The 16,800-nt window shown below is 37.9% G+C and overlaps 3 protein-coding genes across 3 annotated transcripts; all 3 read right to left on the bottom strand.

Moving 5' to 3' along the window:
* Nucleotides 1-2,893: 2,893 nt before the first annotated feature.
* On the bottom strand, nt 2,894-5,447 carry LOC125190559 (S-adenosyl-L-methionine-dependent methyltransferases superfamily protein). The gene is made up of 7 exons (XM_048087886.2): nt 5,096-5,447; nt 4,911-5,007; nt 4,670-4,808; nt 3,929-4,011; nt 3,471-3,605; nt 3,274-3,378; nt 2,894-3,160 (listed from the first exon to the last, which is right to left on the bottom strand). Exons 1-7 carry the CDS (start codon nt 5,167-5,169, stop codon nt 3,038-3,040), a joined length of 756 nt encoding a protein of 251 aa, XP_047943843.1. The 5' UTR covers nt 5,170-5,447; the 3' UTR covers nt 2,894-3,037.
* Nucleotides 5,448-5,599: 152 nt separating this feature from the next.
* TIC62 (NAD(P)-binding Rossmann-fold superfamily protein) lies at nt 5,600-9,527 on the bottom strand. The gene is made up of 13 exons (XM_048087884.2): nt 9,254-9,527; nt 8,745-8,862; nt 8,584-8,656; nt 8,455-8,500; nt 8,152-8,328; nt 7,742-7,823; nt 7,548-7,620; nt 7,344-7,454; nt 7,013-7,162; nt 6,737-6,891; nt 6,464-6,661; nt 6,047-6,274; nt 5,600-5,931 (listed from the first exon to the last, which is right to left on the bottom strand). The coding sequence occupies exons 1-13, from the start codon at nt 9,420-9,422 to the stop codon at nt 5,883-5,885; spliced, it is 1,629 nt and encodes a 542-aa protein (XP_047943841.1). The 5' UTR covers nt 9,423-9,527; the 3' UTR covers nt 5,600-5,882.
* Nucleotides 9,528-9,843: 316 nt separating this feature from the next.
* Nucleotides 9,844-13,238, bottom strand: LOC125190558 (4-hydroxy-3-methylbut-2-enyl diphosphate reductase, chloroplastic-like). Its single transcript, XM_048087885.2, has 10 exons — nt 12,897-13,238; nt 12,427-12,623; nt 11,813-11,992; nt 11,601-11,732; nt 11,449-11,523; nt 11,275-11,380; nt 11,096-11,190; nt 10,603-10,788; nt 10,434-10,520; nt 9,844-10,233 (listed from the first exon to the last, which is right to left on the bottom strand). The coding sequence occupies exons 1-10, from the start codon at nt 13,162-13,164 to the stop codon at nt 10,168-10,170; spliced, it is 1,392 nt and encodes a 463-aa protein (XP_047943842.1). The 5' UTR covers nt 13,165-13,238; the 3' UTR covers nt 9,844-10,167.
* Nucleotides 13,239-16,800: the final 3,562 nt, after the last annotated feature.

The raw sequence follows: 16,800 nt of genomic DNA, 5'->3' as shown, positions 1-16,800 counted from the left end.
ACAAGCTCGCATGATATGTTAACTATGATATCAAACACTTGAAAATAGTCATATAAATATCTATATCTAGGCATTACCAACTTATCAAACAGGTCCTAAGTATTCAGTATATTCGACCCCACGAGTTATATATCCTGGGTCCGTCATTGTCTTCACTATACACATGATTGTCCACATTTCATATGATATATTTGTCTTTTATTAGTTTATCTAGTTTGATAGCTACATTATTGAATGATATGAAAATATTCAAGATAGTTACATTATTGAATGATACGAAAATTTAGGAGGAATTATAAATATATTAATATAAAGAAAAATGAAACTCGATATTTAATGAGAAGAAATAAGAGATACTATATGTTATATCAAAATTGATATGAACATCTTAATTGAAACAACTTAAAAAGAAATTCGAGACGATCATAATATATTACTTTCAAAAGATTGGTTAGTATTTGTACTAACAAGATAAAGCAATTAAATATTGAATAAAACATTTACTTTTTTTAAAACATGCTTTAAAATTTTTCAAAATATGTTTATGTTTTATTTTATTTATACAAATCTTAATTATGGTTGGGTGAATATACCGAAAAAACGGTATATCGATCGTATCGAATTGAAAAATATCGAAAAATATCGAATTTTCGGTATACCGAAATTTTCGATACGGTACAATACCGTATCGAAAGTTTTCGGTATGATAACGATATGAATTTTCTTATACCGCGATATACCGTTTTGTATCGAATATACGATATATATCGATATTATCGGTATACCGAAATATATCGAAAATCAATACGTATCGAATTATCGATACATATCGAGAAGATGATGATGATGATGATGATGATGATGATGATGATGATGATGATGATGATGATGATAATAATAATAATAATAATATAATTTATTTTTTTAAGATTAAAAGTTTAAATCATAAATATATCTATTTTAATTATGAAGATGTGGACAATGTTTATTTTATTATGTCAAAATTATATTAATTTTGGTTTTATTTTTCAGTTTTGAAATTATATTTTTTGGTATACAAGTATTCGAAATGGTATAAAATTTCGGTATATCGTACGAAATATCGATATACCGTTCAGAACGGTATACCGAAGTTCGGTACGATATACCGAAATTTTGAAACGGTAACGGTATAGTTTTTTTCCATACCGAAATTCGGTATAATACCGAAACTTTCGAAACAATAAAGATATGAAATTCTTTCATATCGATATTTTCAGTATGATAACGAAACAAAATTTTTGATACGGTATATCGTATCGACCCAGCCCTAATCTTAATCTAGTAGTAGTATTTAATTATGTTCATGTTTAAGCATACACATCCCAAAATTGCAGTAGTTAAATATTTTACATCCTAAAATATGATCAATTTTCATCCTAACATGTATAGGATTGGTCACATGTTAATTTTATCAATAGAAGCCTTATTAGGTATTAGCTCGTTAGGCTAGCCCAAAACCCAAACCTTTAGGGTTAAGGTTAATTATTTATAACCTAATAAAAATCACAACCTGATTAACAATATACATCTAATTAACCCACAATCCGAGTAAGGTTGGCCAAAACCCATTGGACTGACCCAATTTACATCCATATTCCTGGAGGGCTGCCTAATTAGTAATTATACCACGTAATGTTTTCAAAAAAATTATTCTACCTTAAGCTTCACCATTTTTTCATTTAATTGAAACCAGTATAATCCGTAGTAGTCTCTTTAGATTAAATACGTAGATGCAAATATCCATTTATGTACATTAAGGGCATGTTTGATAGACCGGGTAGGATATAACAAGATACGTAACTTGTGATAAGAAACGTGGGCCGGAGTCCAGATTAGGAACAAGATGGATATTTTATATTATTGTTTGATATATAAAATAGAGTAGCTAACAACATTAAGTCATATATAGAAGTGAAAAGACACATTTACCCTTCTTCTCAATTTGTAGATGTTTTAATTAATTCAACCCCTTTGCATTCTAAGGTATCAGTAATAATTTGCTAAACTCTCATCCTAATTAGCAGCATTCTAAGGTAATGATGATTTGTTAAAGATCATCAATAGTGTTAATACGCGACAACCTTATTGATTATAGAGTATTAATTCAAAGCGTGGAGTTTATCATTCTTCATAAAAAAATGCGGCATAATCTTGGAATTCAGATGAACATAGAGCTTAGATATAGAACAGAAATTTATGGATAAGTAGAGGGAGATAGGCGAAGTTGCAGCCGCGCACCCACACCATCGCACAGATTAAAAGAGAGGGACGAAGTTGCAGGGACAGAGAGCGAGCCGGCAGCGGAGCACCGTCGGAAGGCATCCCCTTCTGCGAGAGAGTCACCATGAGTGACAGAGTGAGGGGCGGTGGTAGAAGTACTCAGCAGCGGAGGGGAGGGTGAATTGGTGAGAGGAAGAAGAGGGTATATTGTGGAAAACGAGATTGAACAGTGGCATATCTTATCATTTTGTTAAGATACTAAACTGGATGAAATAGTGGTTTTTTGTCGGGCCTAGATGGGCCAAAGGCATTAATACGGGCCATGAGGTAGAGATAGCTCAGGTACCAAACAGCTGGAAATATATAGATACAGATCATTTTCTTGGCATTTCTATGGTATCAAACGAGCCCTAACCCCAAATTTCTACTGAAATACCTTTATGGCATTTACCAAAAGAATATTTATATATTGCACGAGTAACGTTGGATAGTAGAGTAAAAGAAAGAGAGTATGTAATACTATGTATAACCCCAAATTTCTACGGAAATACAGCCCCTCACATTTTCTACCAAAAAAACAAAACAGAGAGAGCTTTGAAGGTTTCCAGTACTGCTGATAATGGAGATGGAGTGAACTACAAGATTGGAAGTTTCATTTGATGCATGAACTATAAATAATCTGAAGATTCGGAAAATAGAAGGCAATAACAGCAGCAGTCACTATACTTTTATCAATTGTAAGAAGCAAGGTTACGAGGAGTCCAGAATTCTGATTTTACAACTCATCCAGATTCGTACGAAATAGATAGTCTTCACTCTCCAATTCTTCATGGTAAAGAGAGAGGGATGGCACATCAGTCTTTTCAGTACACTCGGTGCCGTCTGATGATCTCTCGCCCTGCAAAATTCTAGCTGTTAGTATCCGCAGCCTCATTTGGCATCACATGAAGAAGTACAAGATGGAATGGCTCTGCATCTAGCTATAAAATGATCCTTCTTAATAGTGCGAACCTTCTTTAATATATAGAAGAAATAATGAAACCCATCGCCAAACGTTTTCCATTCAGTTGACCAAGTAAATGCGGGAGCACTGAAGAAAGGTCGCCTGAAATGCGGCTGAAGAAAAACAACCAAAAATCATACTATTACACAATCACCTCCAGAATTTAGAGAGAAAAGATCATTATTTTTTTTGCTTTTTGTTGTACCTGGCCAAAGGTGATGGAGATGAAGATACCATTGGGTTTCAAAACTCTATGAACACCTTCAAGCATTGCCATAACTTTGCTAACTGTCACAGGTTCTGGATTCCAGGGGTCTCCAGAGTCCACGAATAATACATCCTTCATATTCCAAATTACGATTGTGTAAAAGTCTACCCAGAAAAAAAAAGGTACTCGAAACTTAAAGTGTGCTGGTGACTAGAAACTGCAGACTGCTACAGACCTATATTTGATATATGGATTAACAGAAAAACAAAGATGGGCAGTGAGCAGAAAACTCTGTAGAGATATGAGATAGAAAAGAACGTAGAGGCCAGAGAGATATTGAATCCATTTACTAACTTTAGCATTCAACCCCTCCAGCATATGTGAAAAGTACACCGGCCCACTTTGTGCTAACCCAAAATTACAATATGTTACAAGTTTATGCATCACAATTTTACCATGGTTCCTTTCTCTATGACCACATCAAAACATTCATCTTCAAAAGGCAGCTGTAACATATCAGCTTCCAGCACTTTTATTTCTGATAGCAACAGACACAGAAAATGAAAAATGAGAATAGTCACATCTTAAGTGTTGCATTGCAAATTGCAGGCATAAAAAAGTCCCAAGTAATTGCAATCAATAAACTTAGGCTTCCTTTTCCTCCAGCTGGCTAATGGACATAATATTAGCAGAAGCAGACATAAAATAAACAATTAGAAGCATGCCAATACAGAGGGAAGTGACAAGACAAAGTTAAACTCAGGAGTCCTTGATTTCTACCCAATAACACTTTTCTAGCTAGTGAGTTTTATCATAAACAGAATTGGCTTCTTATGAAGCGGAGGAAGACGTTCTTAAGTACCATATTGGAAGTTTGCTTAACAATGTTCGCACATGAAATTCAAAAGTTAACCCCTGGTTCATGAACACCAACAGTGAGCGCTCCACAAAACATATTAAAGCGTTTAAACAGAAACGGGAATTTATAGTGTCTTTAACAGTATAATTGATCCATAAACTTCAAATATCAAACATAGCATCAAGCCATCAAAAGGTTGGATGACGGGCAGAGGAGGTATGAGAAACTGAAATTTAGCTATTAGGTTCAGCACCATCACACCATTAGGTTCAGCAAACAGCATACACTGCATAAACATGAGCTGACATAATTAAACATAAATTAACAAGTTACCAACCTTTATAGCCCTTGGTTGATAATCGTTGCTTCATCTTCTCAACAGCAACCGATGACAAATCAATGCAGGTAAGATGAGTAATTCCATCTCTATAGAGCTCTTCACACAGCTGAGAATTCCCACATCCTACCTCTAATACCTGTTTGCACACAAAGCCACATACTGAGATGGAGAAAATTCGACACACAGAAAGCAATAAAAGCAGCAAAAGAAGTGATTAACAAAATAAGCAGGGATGTACAGCGGACTTGGGATTAATGTATTCGAGAGTTAGGTGACGAAAGTGAGAGTAGTCTTTGAACCACTCGTAATGCTCTTCTCCATCAAACCTCTTATCCCTGATTCAACAAAGCTCATTAAACAAAAATAAGCATACATTTCTAGATAAACATATGCATGTTACGCAAACGCAGATGCGCAGCTGACCAGTAGTTTGGGTCGAGGTATGCGGTAGCAGTGGCAGGAGCAACATCGCATTTCTGCGCCTCAGATGAGTCCATGATTCGCAGTTTTAGGGATTTATGCCTAAATTTGAGAGATAAACCCTAAATTAAACCCGTCGAACATTCAGGGGTCGTTATTCTTCGTTCTTTTCTTTTTTCTTTTTTTTTTTTTGGACATTTTTGCATTGGGATTTACTTTAATTTAGTGAATAGTGATACTAGTCGAAATAGAATATTTGCAAATTGCAAGTAATTGTATGGTGGTTTTTTCATACATATTGTGGTTAGAATTGGATATCAAATTAATATGGAGAAAAATATTGAATGTATGAAAACCACTATCAATCTTACTATTTGATTTCCTTGGGTATGTTGAGGATTGTTTGGGTGTAGAAAAATAGGCTCGACCTATCGAAATTTTTATGAGAATTGGAAGTTACTAGTACTATTTTTTACTCGGTCATAAACGATGAGATCATAAAGACAATTATAGGCAACAGTTATCATAGTCATAATAAACAAATGTCATCACAATGCGAATTACAGACAATGGCTCGAAATCATTCATGAAGAAAGTGAGAATTACAGATGGCATAATTCACCCCAAAACATAGCCGATGCATCCTCAACTTGCTCAGAATAACATAAATAACTATTTATACAAAGAATGATCCCTCATTCAAATAGTCATAGAGGAGAGAGTGAGTGTGCTGAAAAAAGAATGCAAAACCTGCACCTCTTTACCGAAGCTTTTCACTCACACTCAGAGCTTAGTTTGAATAAGGTGTCGGGGTACTCGGTGGTTTCATCTCCTCATACCTGCTCATCAAGACAAAACGCAAACTATTACGCTGCATTCCTCTATATACTGATTTCCTTAATCACATTTTCTTTTTTCGCTGGGGAATTTTAGTAACAATAGGAATGTGCTTACATTGTGTAGGGTGAAAGGGGTTTGGCCTTTGGTTCAGTATGGCTTTCTGGTTTCTCATCAACTGGCTTTTCAGGTTCGCTGTTTGAAGACAGTGTTGGCAAACTAGGAGAAGGTGAAGTCGGGACATCATTCCCCCCAGTGAGCTGCGGTTCCACTTCTACAGGAGTCTCCTTTTTCGAACTACTAAAAGTTGGAGTTGGCGAGCTGGGTGGTTTTAAGTCTTCGTAACTGCCAAATAAATCAAATGGTTCACAAACACATACTCTTTCTAAGGGACATGAGCGATTAATGTAAAGGGTCAAGTTCCAAGAACTGAAGGTAATTAAGATAAATATGGTGCATTATATCAAGAAAATGCTAATGCAATATTTATGATATATGAAAATTCATCCTACAGCTATGGCCAAATGGACTTACTTTATGTACGGCGAGTAGGCATGTGCTTTCTTTGGTACAGTCTGAGGAATTGCATCTTCTATTGATGTCTCTGAAGAACTGGCTTCAACTGATAAAGGCGGGGAACTTGCTGGAGCTGGCACGATCTCTGGCTTGGTGGCACCAGCACCAGTGCTCGCAATAGGAGTGGGAGATGATGGTGGCTTTAGATCTTCATAGCTATAAGAAGGGATTTTCGATGAAAAATCGCACAAACAAAAAAACAAAATTTGATAGACATTAGTGCAAACTCACGCAGCATAGGGAGACAGAGGTGTTGCTTTAGTTGCCTTAATTTGCTCAGGTTCTTCCTCAGCCGGCTTAGGTTCTTCCACAGCGGGCTTAGGCTCTTCCACAGGGGGGGTGCTGTCTGATATAACAGGCGGCGATTGATCCGATTCATCTTGTTCCTAGCAGCCAGATAAAGTTTCTAAACGTTAATCATTTTCAAAAAAAAATTGAATATGCTAAGTCCTATACAACTAAAATCGTTCAAATACAAGCAGACAAAGGAGCATTGAATAAAGTTACCTTAACACTGTAATCTGGTCTCTGAGATGGTATCCTTTTCAAGAGATCTCCGAAAGGAGTCAAAGGAGCTGTAGTTTCTGCAACTACTTCGACAACTTTACAGTAAGAAAGGCTGCGGTTCTTTGCCATGAACGCCAGTAGTTCTGCTACCTGTTATTTATCATGAGTCGACAAATTCCGGTTTAACATGCATGCAGTTAGTAAGCAACTGAGGGTATAGAAATTTATCGCCGACTATAATACAAGAAGACCAGCCATCGAGACAGAGCATGAAAGCATATTACTGCCGATAGGTATCTTGTGAACTGAAAAAATGTCAAAAGAAAATAACCTGCAGGTTTGACACTAGGCCGCCAAATAAAGTATCCTCCTCTGATAAGGTAACATTATGAGTTTCCTTAAACGAATCAGTAGGCCGCTCCATCCCTCCAGGCCTTACTATCTGCAGCAATTTTGTTCGACGAGCAAGTTAATATGTAAAGAAGTTAACCATCTTTATCTTGCTATGTGCTAAAGGTGCACTGCAGAAACTCACTGTATAAGGAAGACCACTCGCAATGAGTGCTTCTTCTGCTTTTCTTTTCCATATAAGGACTCCCCAGAACAGACTTTGCCATGTAAGGAAAGACGAGAATCAATAAAGGACGGAAGATATAGTTGGAAATTTCTGCTATGCAGCCTATAGAAGAGTATCTGCACTAAGATGTTGAAATGTAGGAAAAGCCTTACTTCAAGATAGCAGCAGGAAATCCAACTTTGTTTGTTCCCAGAGATGTGACCAAAATGAAATGTTCAACTTTTGCAGAGGTTGCTGCATGGAAAACAGGCATCACTATAGCATCTTTATAAATTAATACGACAGATTTCCGACACCACAAGGAAAAGATGCTGAAACTAACAAGTCTTTGATTACCCTAAGGTTAGAACCCTGACTGAGACTGCTACTATACAAGCATACATCAGTAAGAAATCAATAGATTGTGTCCTTAATGAATGATGACAAGAACAAAAGGAAAATCCGCTTTGTTTTGGGCATCATTTTCATATTATTTCTGCGTGTTTAGACAAAGTGGCTTCAAAATTTTATTAATACTAGACTATAGCAATAAGTTTCCGGGTACCATTAGAACTTATTTTACCTGCATCAATCAAATTTTTGGTAGCCTGGTAGTCAATCCGGTAAGGTCCAGTAATATCAAGAACCTCCTTCTCACTAGCACCAATACAGCATATAACAATTGACGAATTGCCTAGTGCTGGCTTTATCCGGTCCAGCTGCTCCAAGTCACACTCCACGAGTTCAAGCTTATCTATAGCTGGGCTAAAGACCAAAGTAACATAAATAATTTCACTACTTGCATATAGTCATGTATAGCATATAAATCATTAAATAACTTTTACGGGAGCAAAATAACTATCTCCCGAGTCATCCACAAGCTTACGTTGAGTGCCTCCTGCAACATCTTCAAGCTTCAAGTTCCGGACACTCTGTTTACAGAGACAATATTTTCATGAATCATAAGTTTGCAAATATTGTGCTGTTAATGAATCTTAATAGATAGAACTCATACTTGCACAAGGGGTTCAGCTCTCTGAACACTCCTAACACCAGCTCGAACGTGTACTCCTAATTTTAAGAGCTCCCTGCAGGAAAACGAAATATTTCAGAAACACGGATCCTTAATAGGCCTACATTGCTGTGGCTTCACATTGAGATAAGCCGAAAGCACACCTCACAGTTCGTGATCCAACTTTGCCAGTAGCCCCTGCGACAAATACAAGATTTCCATCCTTTTGGTCACCATTACTTGGTGTGGTAGATTGTGCCTGTGATCTGATTGTTGTGATTCCTTCACAGAAGAGAATAGAAACAAGGTATATAAGTTGTCAAATGCACCATTCCAACACCTTTCACTTCTACATTTGGCATTGGGATATAACTTAGGAAGAATGGCCATAAAACAAATAGCATAGAAATTCCACAATATGTTATTGCCATAGAATTGGCAATAGTTACTTTTCAACAATTAACTTAAGTAGATATTTTGTGGTAAGAAACTCTAAAATAGGCGACATTGATATTTCCCCACACAACTCTTCTCCTTATTCTATAGGAAAAGAGATTGAGCCCTAAAAACAAAATTCCGATTTTGAGTTCACTCAAAAATAAAAAAATCAAGCAAAAAGGTTTCTCCAAAAATCCCTAAATCATAGAGAGAGTCAGAGAGATAGAGTAACTACCTGATGATCGAGCTCCGAAATCAAGAAATCTAATCCTCCTGGCATGGAGACAGGCCTTCTTACTAGCGGTCAGATTGAGAACAGATTGGCCACATGAAAAGGGCTTCTCAAACGGCAGGCTCCGAGGAATGCTGCTCACTACCGGCGACTGCATGCAGTGAAGCTTCATTGGCGCCAGATAACAGCAAAAAAAAACAATTATCTCTGAATTTAGCTTTTGTTATTTTGTTATGGAGTAGGAAATACGAATGTCATCTTAGACGATCACGTTTCTGCATGTTCGATTGGTCATATTTGAAAGTGAATTGCACACCACATATTTTTGGGCGATGGATTTTAGCTGATTTTATTCAAGAATTGGATTGGAGGATTGGGGCATTTTTACCTGCTGTAAATTGTTTTTCTTTATTTCCTTTTCTTACATGTCTTAGAATAATCACCAAAATATCACTTTATTCAAATATAGTTTGATAAGAGTCAGATGAAAATCATAAAAGAAACGGCTTCGCGAATTCGTATTTCTCATCATCTCATGTCACTCTTAGCATATATTCTTAATTTTTTCTAGTATTCGATAATCGATATCCATATTTCTCCATAACTAGCAGGTTGTTTTATTACAAAAGTACATAATTTTATTGTATCTGAGAACAAAACTACTGCTTCTACAGCCACAGAGTATGCTATCACACTAAAATTTCTTTATCATCAAAGCATAGTATTCGCGCATACTTTCCTTACAGAGAGAGCGCATCCGAGTCGAAAGGAAGGCAGGGAACTTTAGTTTACGCGATATTCAGACAGACATCTACATATGGTTTACACAGAGTAGGGAAACAAGATGCACTACTACTCTGCTTAATCAACAGACGGATTCCAACTGGTCACAGCAATGTTGAACCATGTAGCAGAGTTTAAGCCGATTGCAATAGTTCCGCATTCTTTAACTTGAAAACCTTTTCAAGAACATCTTGAACAACCTAGATACGATAACAGGGAAAAGTAAAGAAGACATATTAGTATCATTGAATGTAGTAAGCGTACTTGTAAGAGTGGCATAATTGTAACGCGTGAAATCAGAGGAGATGCAGATGCCCGGGAATCCCATATCAAGATGGTTATCACGAGTTGCAAATGAGTTTGTGGCTTGGTATGGGAAACAAGAACAGAGTAGACTCACCTTGTCAGGAGTGGATGCACCGGATGTAACACCAATTGTGACAGGACCCTCTGGCAACCAGTTCTCTTTCTCCACCAACTCGCCATGCTATAGTGAGAATCATTTAGAGTTTTAAGACGGATTTTCAGCTTAGAGTGAATCATGAAATAAGATTGATAAGAAGACATACCATCAATTTGTGACTAATTTTGTTTCCAGGGCCTATCCTCTTCTCTGTATCAACCCAATATGATGGAATTCCACGCAATTCTGAAATTTCTTGTAGGTGTGATGTGTTACTTGAGTTCCATCCTCCAACGACTAGGATGAGATCAACCGGATCATCAACCAATTTGTACATTGCATCTTGCCGTTCCTAAATATAGGTACAAAGCAAAATGTGTTGAGCTGAATGATATGTAAACAACAGCTCTGTCTGTCATGTGTTCTATAAATAAACATTTGAGATGGATACACCACAATAAAAGCACATTCAGATAATTCTCTATGGTGCATGCACACACATATACTGACACACACAAGAATAAGCAGTCTTTTGGATCCCAAAACAAGTGAAGGAGTTGCACTGTCATTGAGTCCATAAAAACCGATAGTGCAAAAGAGGCTACACTTGGAGTTATACAAGAGTAGCAAATAACAATTTATTGAGAGAAATAATTTACCTGAGTAGCATCACAAATAGTGTTGAAACTTATGAAGTGTTCGGTAGCATTTTCCACCCCGTACTTGCGCATAATGGTCCTCTCAACTAATTTTCCTGCAGAATAGAAGTATTACTATTAGCAATGCAAGTCACATAGTGCAAAAACTTTAAGCATCATACTGCAGAGTGATCACTGACCAATATCCTCTGTTTCTCCCTTCAACATAGTAGTTTGGTTTGCAATACCAACTTTCTCAAAATCCTTGTCTGGGTCAAATCCCTTGGATATCGCAAATTTAAATTTCTGCAGAAAAAACATGTCACATGAAATCCAAGCATATAAGTAAATAAAGTGCGTTATAATAAGCCTACCTCAAGAAATGCTTCTTTAGTAGAGCTGGATCCATCGAGTCCACCACCCAAGATGTAGTCACATACATATGTTGCCTGCAGTGTGTTGTCATGTCGATTAATATGCTGGTGATCTATATAGAACTTAAAATGAAGCAGAAATTTCAAACTACCTCTTTCATGTTCTTTACAATGACAAATTTCCCGGCAAAAGAAGCAGTGGCCACAGTCTCTTCATGAGAATATTTACCATGGATTATAGAAGTATACTCTCCTTTCTTGTGCTTTTCAACAGTATTCCAAACCTTATAACAGAAACACGTATAAATTAATATAGAAAATAATACTTCAAATAGAAATTAGGGGTAGGAAAGTGGGGAAATACCTTAGACACCCATGGGCAAGTTGTATCAACAATTTGAACATTCTTGTTATTCAGAATCCTCATTTCATCAACAGCAGCTCCGAAAGCAGGCAATACCACCACATCACCCTTGTCAACCACATCAAATTCTTTCTTCCCATCGTGATGAGGGATAATCTTTACATTCATATCTTCAAGCCTCTGGGGTGAAAATTTTAGTTAGTAAATGTCTATTAATTAAAAATTCTGTCTTCCAAACACTAAGTGATATTGACATCAAAGACCCTCAACGGTCAGTGCTTATACACATACCAACTCAAACAAACACAAAATTCAGAAAAATCAACCTGATGATATGACCAGGGCAATCCAAAAGTAGAAGAGGTATTAGAAATTTAGAAGTTCTTATAACTGATCAGATTGCAAGAGGTTGCAGTTGATAGATCCTTATATACAAATGCACAGAGCCGTGAAAATTTGACTGCACGACCTTTGAACCATGAAAAAAGCACAGGGATTGCTACAAGCCAATAACATCTCCACAAAAGATATGCACAGAAGAAGGTCTACCACAACATAAACAAGTTTAAATGGAACCCTCTATATCGAAAAGAAGGTTGAAGTAAACAACAAACCTCATTAACCGTGGGGTTATGGATGACTTCATTAGTCAGCCAGATGTTCTCAGATGGAAACTGTTTTCTAGCTTCATAAGCGATCTGAACCGCGCGCTCGACTCCCCAGCAGAATCCATATGCTTCAGCAAGCTTCACTGTAACATTCCCCCATGTGTATTGGTAACCGTTCTCCTTCAATTTCTTAATAATATCACCTGAAATTATCCAAAAAATAACCGATCACTCACCAAAACATCACGAATCATAACCAAATCAACAAAATAACTTATATCACATACACAAAACATTAATCATAACAACAGGTAGCGTTTTTCCATAAAATCACTAAAAATAGTAGGTGCCCGATCATCAATTCATCAGCACTACCAGACTAAACTTAGATTCCTGAACGGATCAAGCTAAAAAATCAGTTTATGTCCAACAAACAAAAAACAAATGCGAAATTGGAGAAATCTAGGAAGTCATACTCGTAAACTCTTGGCTCATTTGCTCGAGCGTCTCCTCTTTATGGCCGAACCCCTTCCGATTGTAATTCTTACTCCTCGTGAGGTTGTGACGGAAAACCTTGGAGTCAAAATCGGCGGATTCAGCTTCCACGGCGGAGGAGGAGGCGTCGCCACCTCTGGCGGCGGAGCAGCGGAGGAAAGAAGGCCTCCGTGGCTGGGAAAACCTGGCCTTGGGCAAGGGGATTTCAGTTGTCGTCGAGATGCGACAGAATTGCAGAGAGATCGCCATGGGAAGGGGTGGATTGTTGGCGAATTGCAGTGGACTGCGCAATTTATCTGTTGCCTAATAAATTGAATGAACTCGTTTTTGGCGAGTTGCATTTATTTAATGCTGTAAATGCTGACGCATCTTCGCCAACTCAACATAATTAAACGATTATTAGTAATTTTTTATTGGATTTTTTATTTCCCAAATTTTCTTGTATTTGTCGCTCTCCATATATCTGATTCCACGAAACACGATGTTTGACGATGGCAGATTCTTAATTTGACTGGAGAAATTAAATTTTGTTCAATGTGTTAAGTCATAACTCATAAGTGTGACTGCTAGAGTACCTATCATCATGTAGTGGTCAAAATAATTGAACTTTTGTATGAATTTTAATTTTTTTAATCAATTGCCTGAATGTTAGAGCATCCGCAATGGTGCTTAGGCCAGCCATAAGCCAGTCATCCTCTCTCCTGCCACGTCAGCAACACTAAAAAAACCACCTGCCACATCAGATTTAGGCCAGCCATAGGCCAGCCGCAATAAAAACAATTCAAAATATACTACATTTACGGAATTAAAATTACGATTAAAATACGGAATTAAATTTACGACACATATACGGGAAAATTCATTAATTGCATTTAAAAAAGTTACATAGATAAAAAAAAATTACATGCATAATAAAGAAAAAAAAACTATCGCCGTGCAATCCTCCGTGCCCACAACTCTTCAATTATATCCTTTTGGAGTTGAATATGAGCATCCACTTGGCGCATGTTGGCAAATTCCTTGAGTCGGCCGGCTTCATCGAGAGGTACCCCCTGTCGTACACTAGGGGTGGTCGTTCTGTGGCTTGGACCGGCTTCATCGTCACTGACCCAAGTAGTCAGTTGTACGCCTTCGTCTTCGACGATCATGTTGTGCAGGATAATGCAGGCGTACATTATCTCGGAAACGCATCCGACATCCCACAAACGCGTTGGGCCCTTAATTGCCGCCCATCGAGACTGGAGCACACCAAATGCGCGCTCCACGTCCTTGCGCGCCGACTCCTGTCGTTGCGCAAAGTAGGCCTTCTTTTCATCACTTGTTTGTCGGATCGTCTTCACAAAGACCGACCACCGAGGGTATATCCCATCCGCCAAGTAGTAGCCCATATCATGCCGGTTGCCGTTGGCCACAAAAGAGACGGCTGGACCGACGCCCTGGCACTTCTCGTTAAAGAGGGGAGACGAGTTCAGGACGTTGAGGTCGTTGTTCGACCCGGCTACCCCAAAATACGCATGCCAGATCCACAGCCGGTAATCAGCTACGGCCTCGAGGATTATCGTGGGGTTCTTTGACTTGTAGCTGGTCGTGTAGGCCCCCTTCCAAGCAGTCGGACAGTTCTTCCACTCCCAATGCATACAGTCTATGCTGCCTAACATCCGGGGAACCCATGCTTCTCCCCGTGCATCTGCATCAAATTCTGACAATCTTCGGGAGTAGGGCTTCGAAGGTACTGCTCACCGAAAATGCTGATCACGCCCCCACAGAACTCCTTCAGACATTTCAGGGCTGACGACTCACCGATGTGGAGGTACTCATCCCACATGTCTGTCGCGCCTCCGTAGGCCAACTGCCTGATTGCCACCGTGCACTTTTGGATAGGGGTGTGGCCGGGTCTGCCAGCCGCATCGTGCCTGAAGCGGAAACACAGATATTGACGCTCCAATGCCCCAACGATGCGCATAAACAACTCCCTGCGTATTCTAAAACGCCGCCGGAACATGTTGGCGGGAAACCGCGGGTACTCTGCAAAGTAGTCCTCGTACAGCCGCTGATGTGCAGCTACGTGATCCCGATCAATCACTGCTCGGTGGTGGACAACTCGTGGAGGGCGAGGTATCGCCTGCTGTTCCACCATACGCATGTACCGCTCCATCCCGCGGTTCATGTAGGCCTCCATAGCCTCGTTCATCCTCCGTTCGTACTCCTCAGGATCCCCACCAGTAGCACTACCGCTACCACCCGCGTTACTCATCGCTCGATGATGCTCTTGTACAGAAAGTTAGAGAGAGAGAAAACTCGTTAAAACAAGTGGTGCAAATGAAAATGAAACGAAAATCGCGTTTATATATGATTTTTTTTTATATAAAAAATCAAAAATCGGCGCTGGCCGATCGCTGGCCGATCGGGCCGCCACAATGGCGACTAGCTGATCGGCCAGCGCTTCGGCCAGCGACGAGCGATCGGCCAGCCCACGCCGATCCGCTCGCCGATTTCGTGTTTGCCGATTGCAATGGTTCGGCTAGCCGATCGGCTAGCGCGACGAATCGACTAGCCGGTCGCTAGCCGACCATTGCGGATGCTCTTAAGTTAAAGAGAAATAAATTTGTGAAACAAATCTAGATTTTTGTTTTTTTTTATTGTAATTTTAATTACGTTATCTTTTTAATTTTTGGCAATTGTCTCACGATTGTCAAAATCAAAACTAATATGACAAAATCAAACATGAAAAACAACGTTGTTTTGAACAAATTAACTTATCATTCTATTTTGAGTGTTAATTAAAACGATGGTGATTGGTCTACAATACTTTATCCGTCTCACGATAATAAAAACTCTTTTATTTTTAATCTGATCCATAAGAATATATATTTTCCAATTTTGAAAAAAAAATTCTCTCTAATGAGGTGGGACTCATTCCTCATTAACAATACTTTAATTATTTTTTTCTTTCTACCCCTCTTTTACTTTATCATATCATATTGTTTTGTCAAATAATTTTGATTTTGATTAGATAAGAGAATAATGCAAAAACTGTATATTGTAATTTTATATTTCAATTTTCAAAAATTATTGGGTCGACTAAAAGTGAATGAAAAATGTAATTTGAATAATAATTACTCTTTTTATTCTTTGTAAGACTAGTAATCAAACACATCCTTTATTAAGCCGGTATATTAGTATATGCATTTTTAATAGCAATCCAACTTTTAATTATTATCTTCTACAGTTATAGCTTAATATATTAAAATGACAAATTAATACATATACTATCATTCATTTAAAATTTATAAGTATTGTATATTGCTAGCAATTATAGCATGCCATTATGAAAAGCTAAAATTAATTTCTTACAACGCCAATTTGAGTGACCAATTGTTGAGATTTGTAATTGAGATAGTGACAAGAATCTTCATTACCTAATCGACGAACCAATCGCACTAATTTCTCCTAAGTTAATATCTAAAAAGTAAAAACATTGTTTTCCTAACTCCATCATATAGCTAATGGACATTTTCGGCAACAAAATTGAAACCCGGACATATATTCAAGAACATGGACTTTAATTCCATAGTAGTACTAATATTTTCACAAATACTCCTATATAGAGATGTGATACATTAGTGCCTCTAGATCACAGTAGACGAGCGGCTGACATTATCACTTTGTTAATGTGTATTAATATTTTAAACACTTTGCTAATTATAGGTGGTGTGTATTAATAGTGTTGCTAAACTCTGTGTTAATGTGTGTGTGCTTATTAATATATCGTCGGTTGATAATATACCGTCACCTGCACTTGCACATGTTCAGTCAATATATGTTTATCATGTATTAACAATATTAAAGAGTCAAGTGGCATGTGGCAACTGGCATGTGCAGGTA

The sequence above is a fragment of the Salvia hispanica genome, chromosome 5 (genome assembly GCF_029641045.1).
Source record: "Salvia hispanica isolate PSC_SH4W2 chromosome 5, Shi_PSC_v1, whole genome shotgun sequence".
Lineage (NCBI taxonomy): Eukaryota > Viridiplantae > Streptophyta > Magnoliopsida > Lamiales > Lamiaceae > Salvia > Salvia hispanica.
Note: the sequence above shows the minus strand (reverse complement) of the source record. Positions and strands in the feature narration are given on the sequence as shown.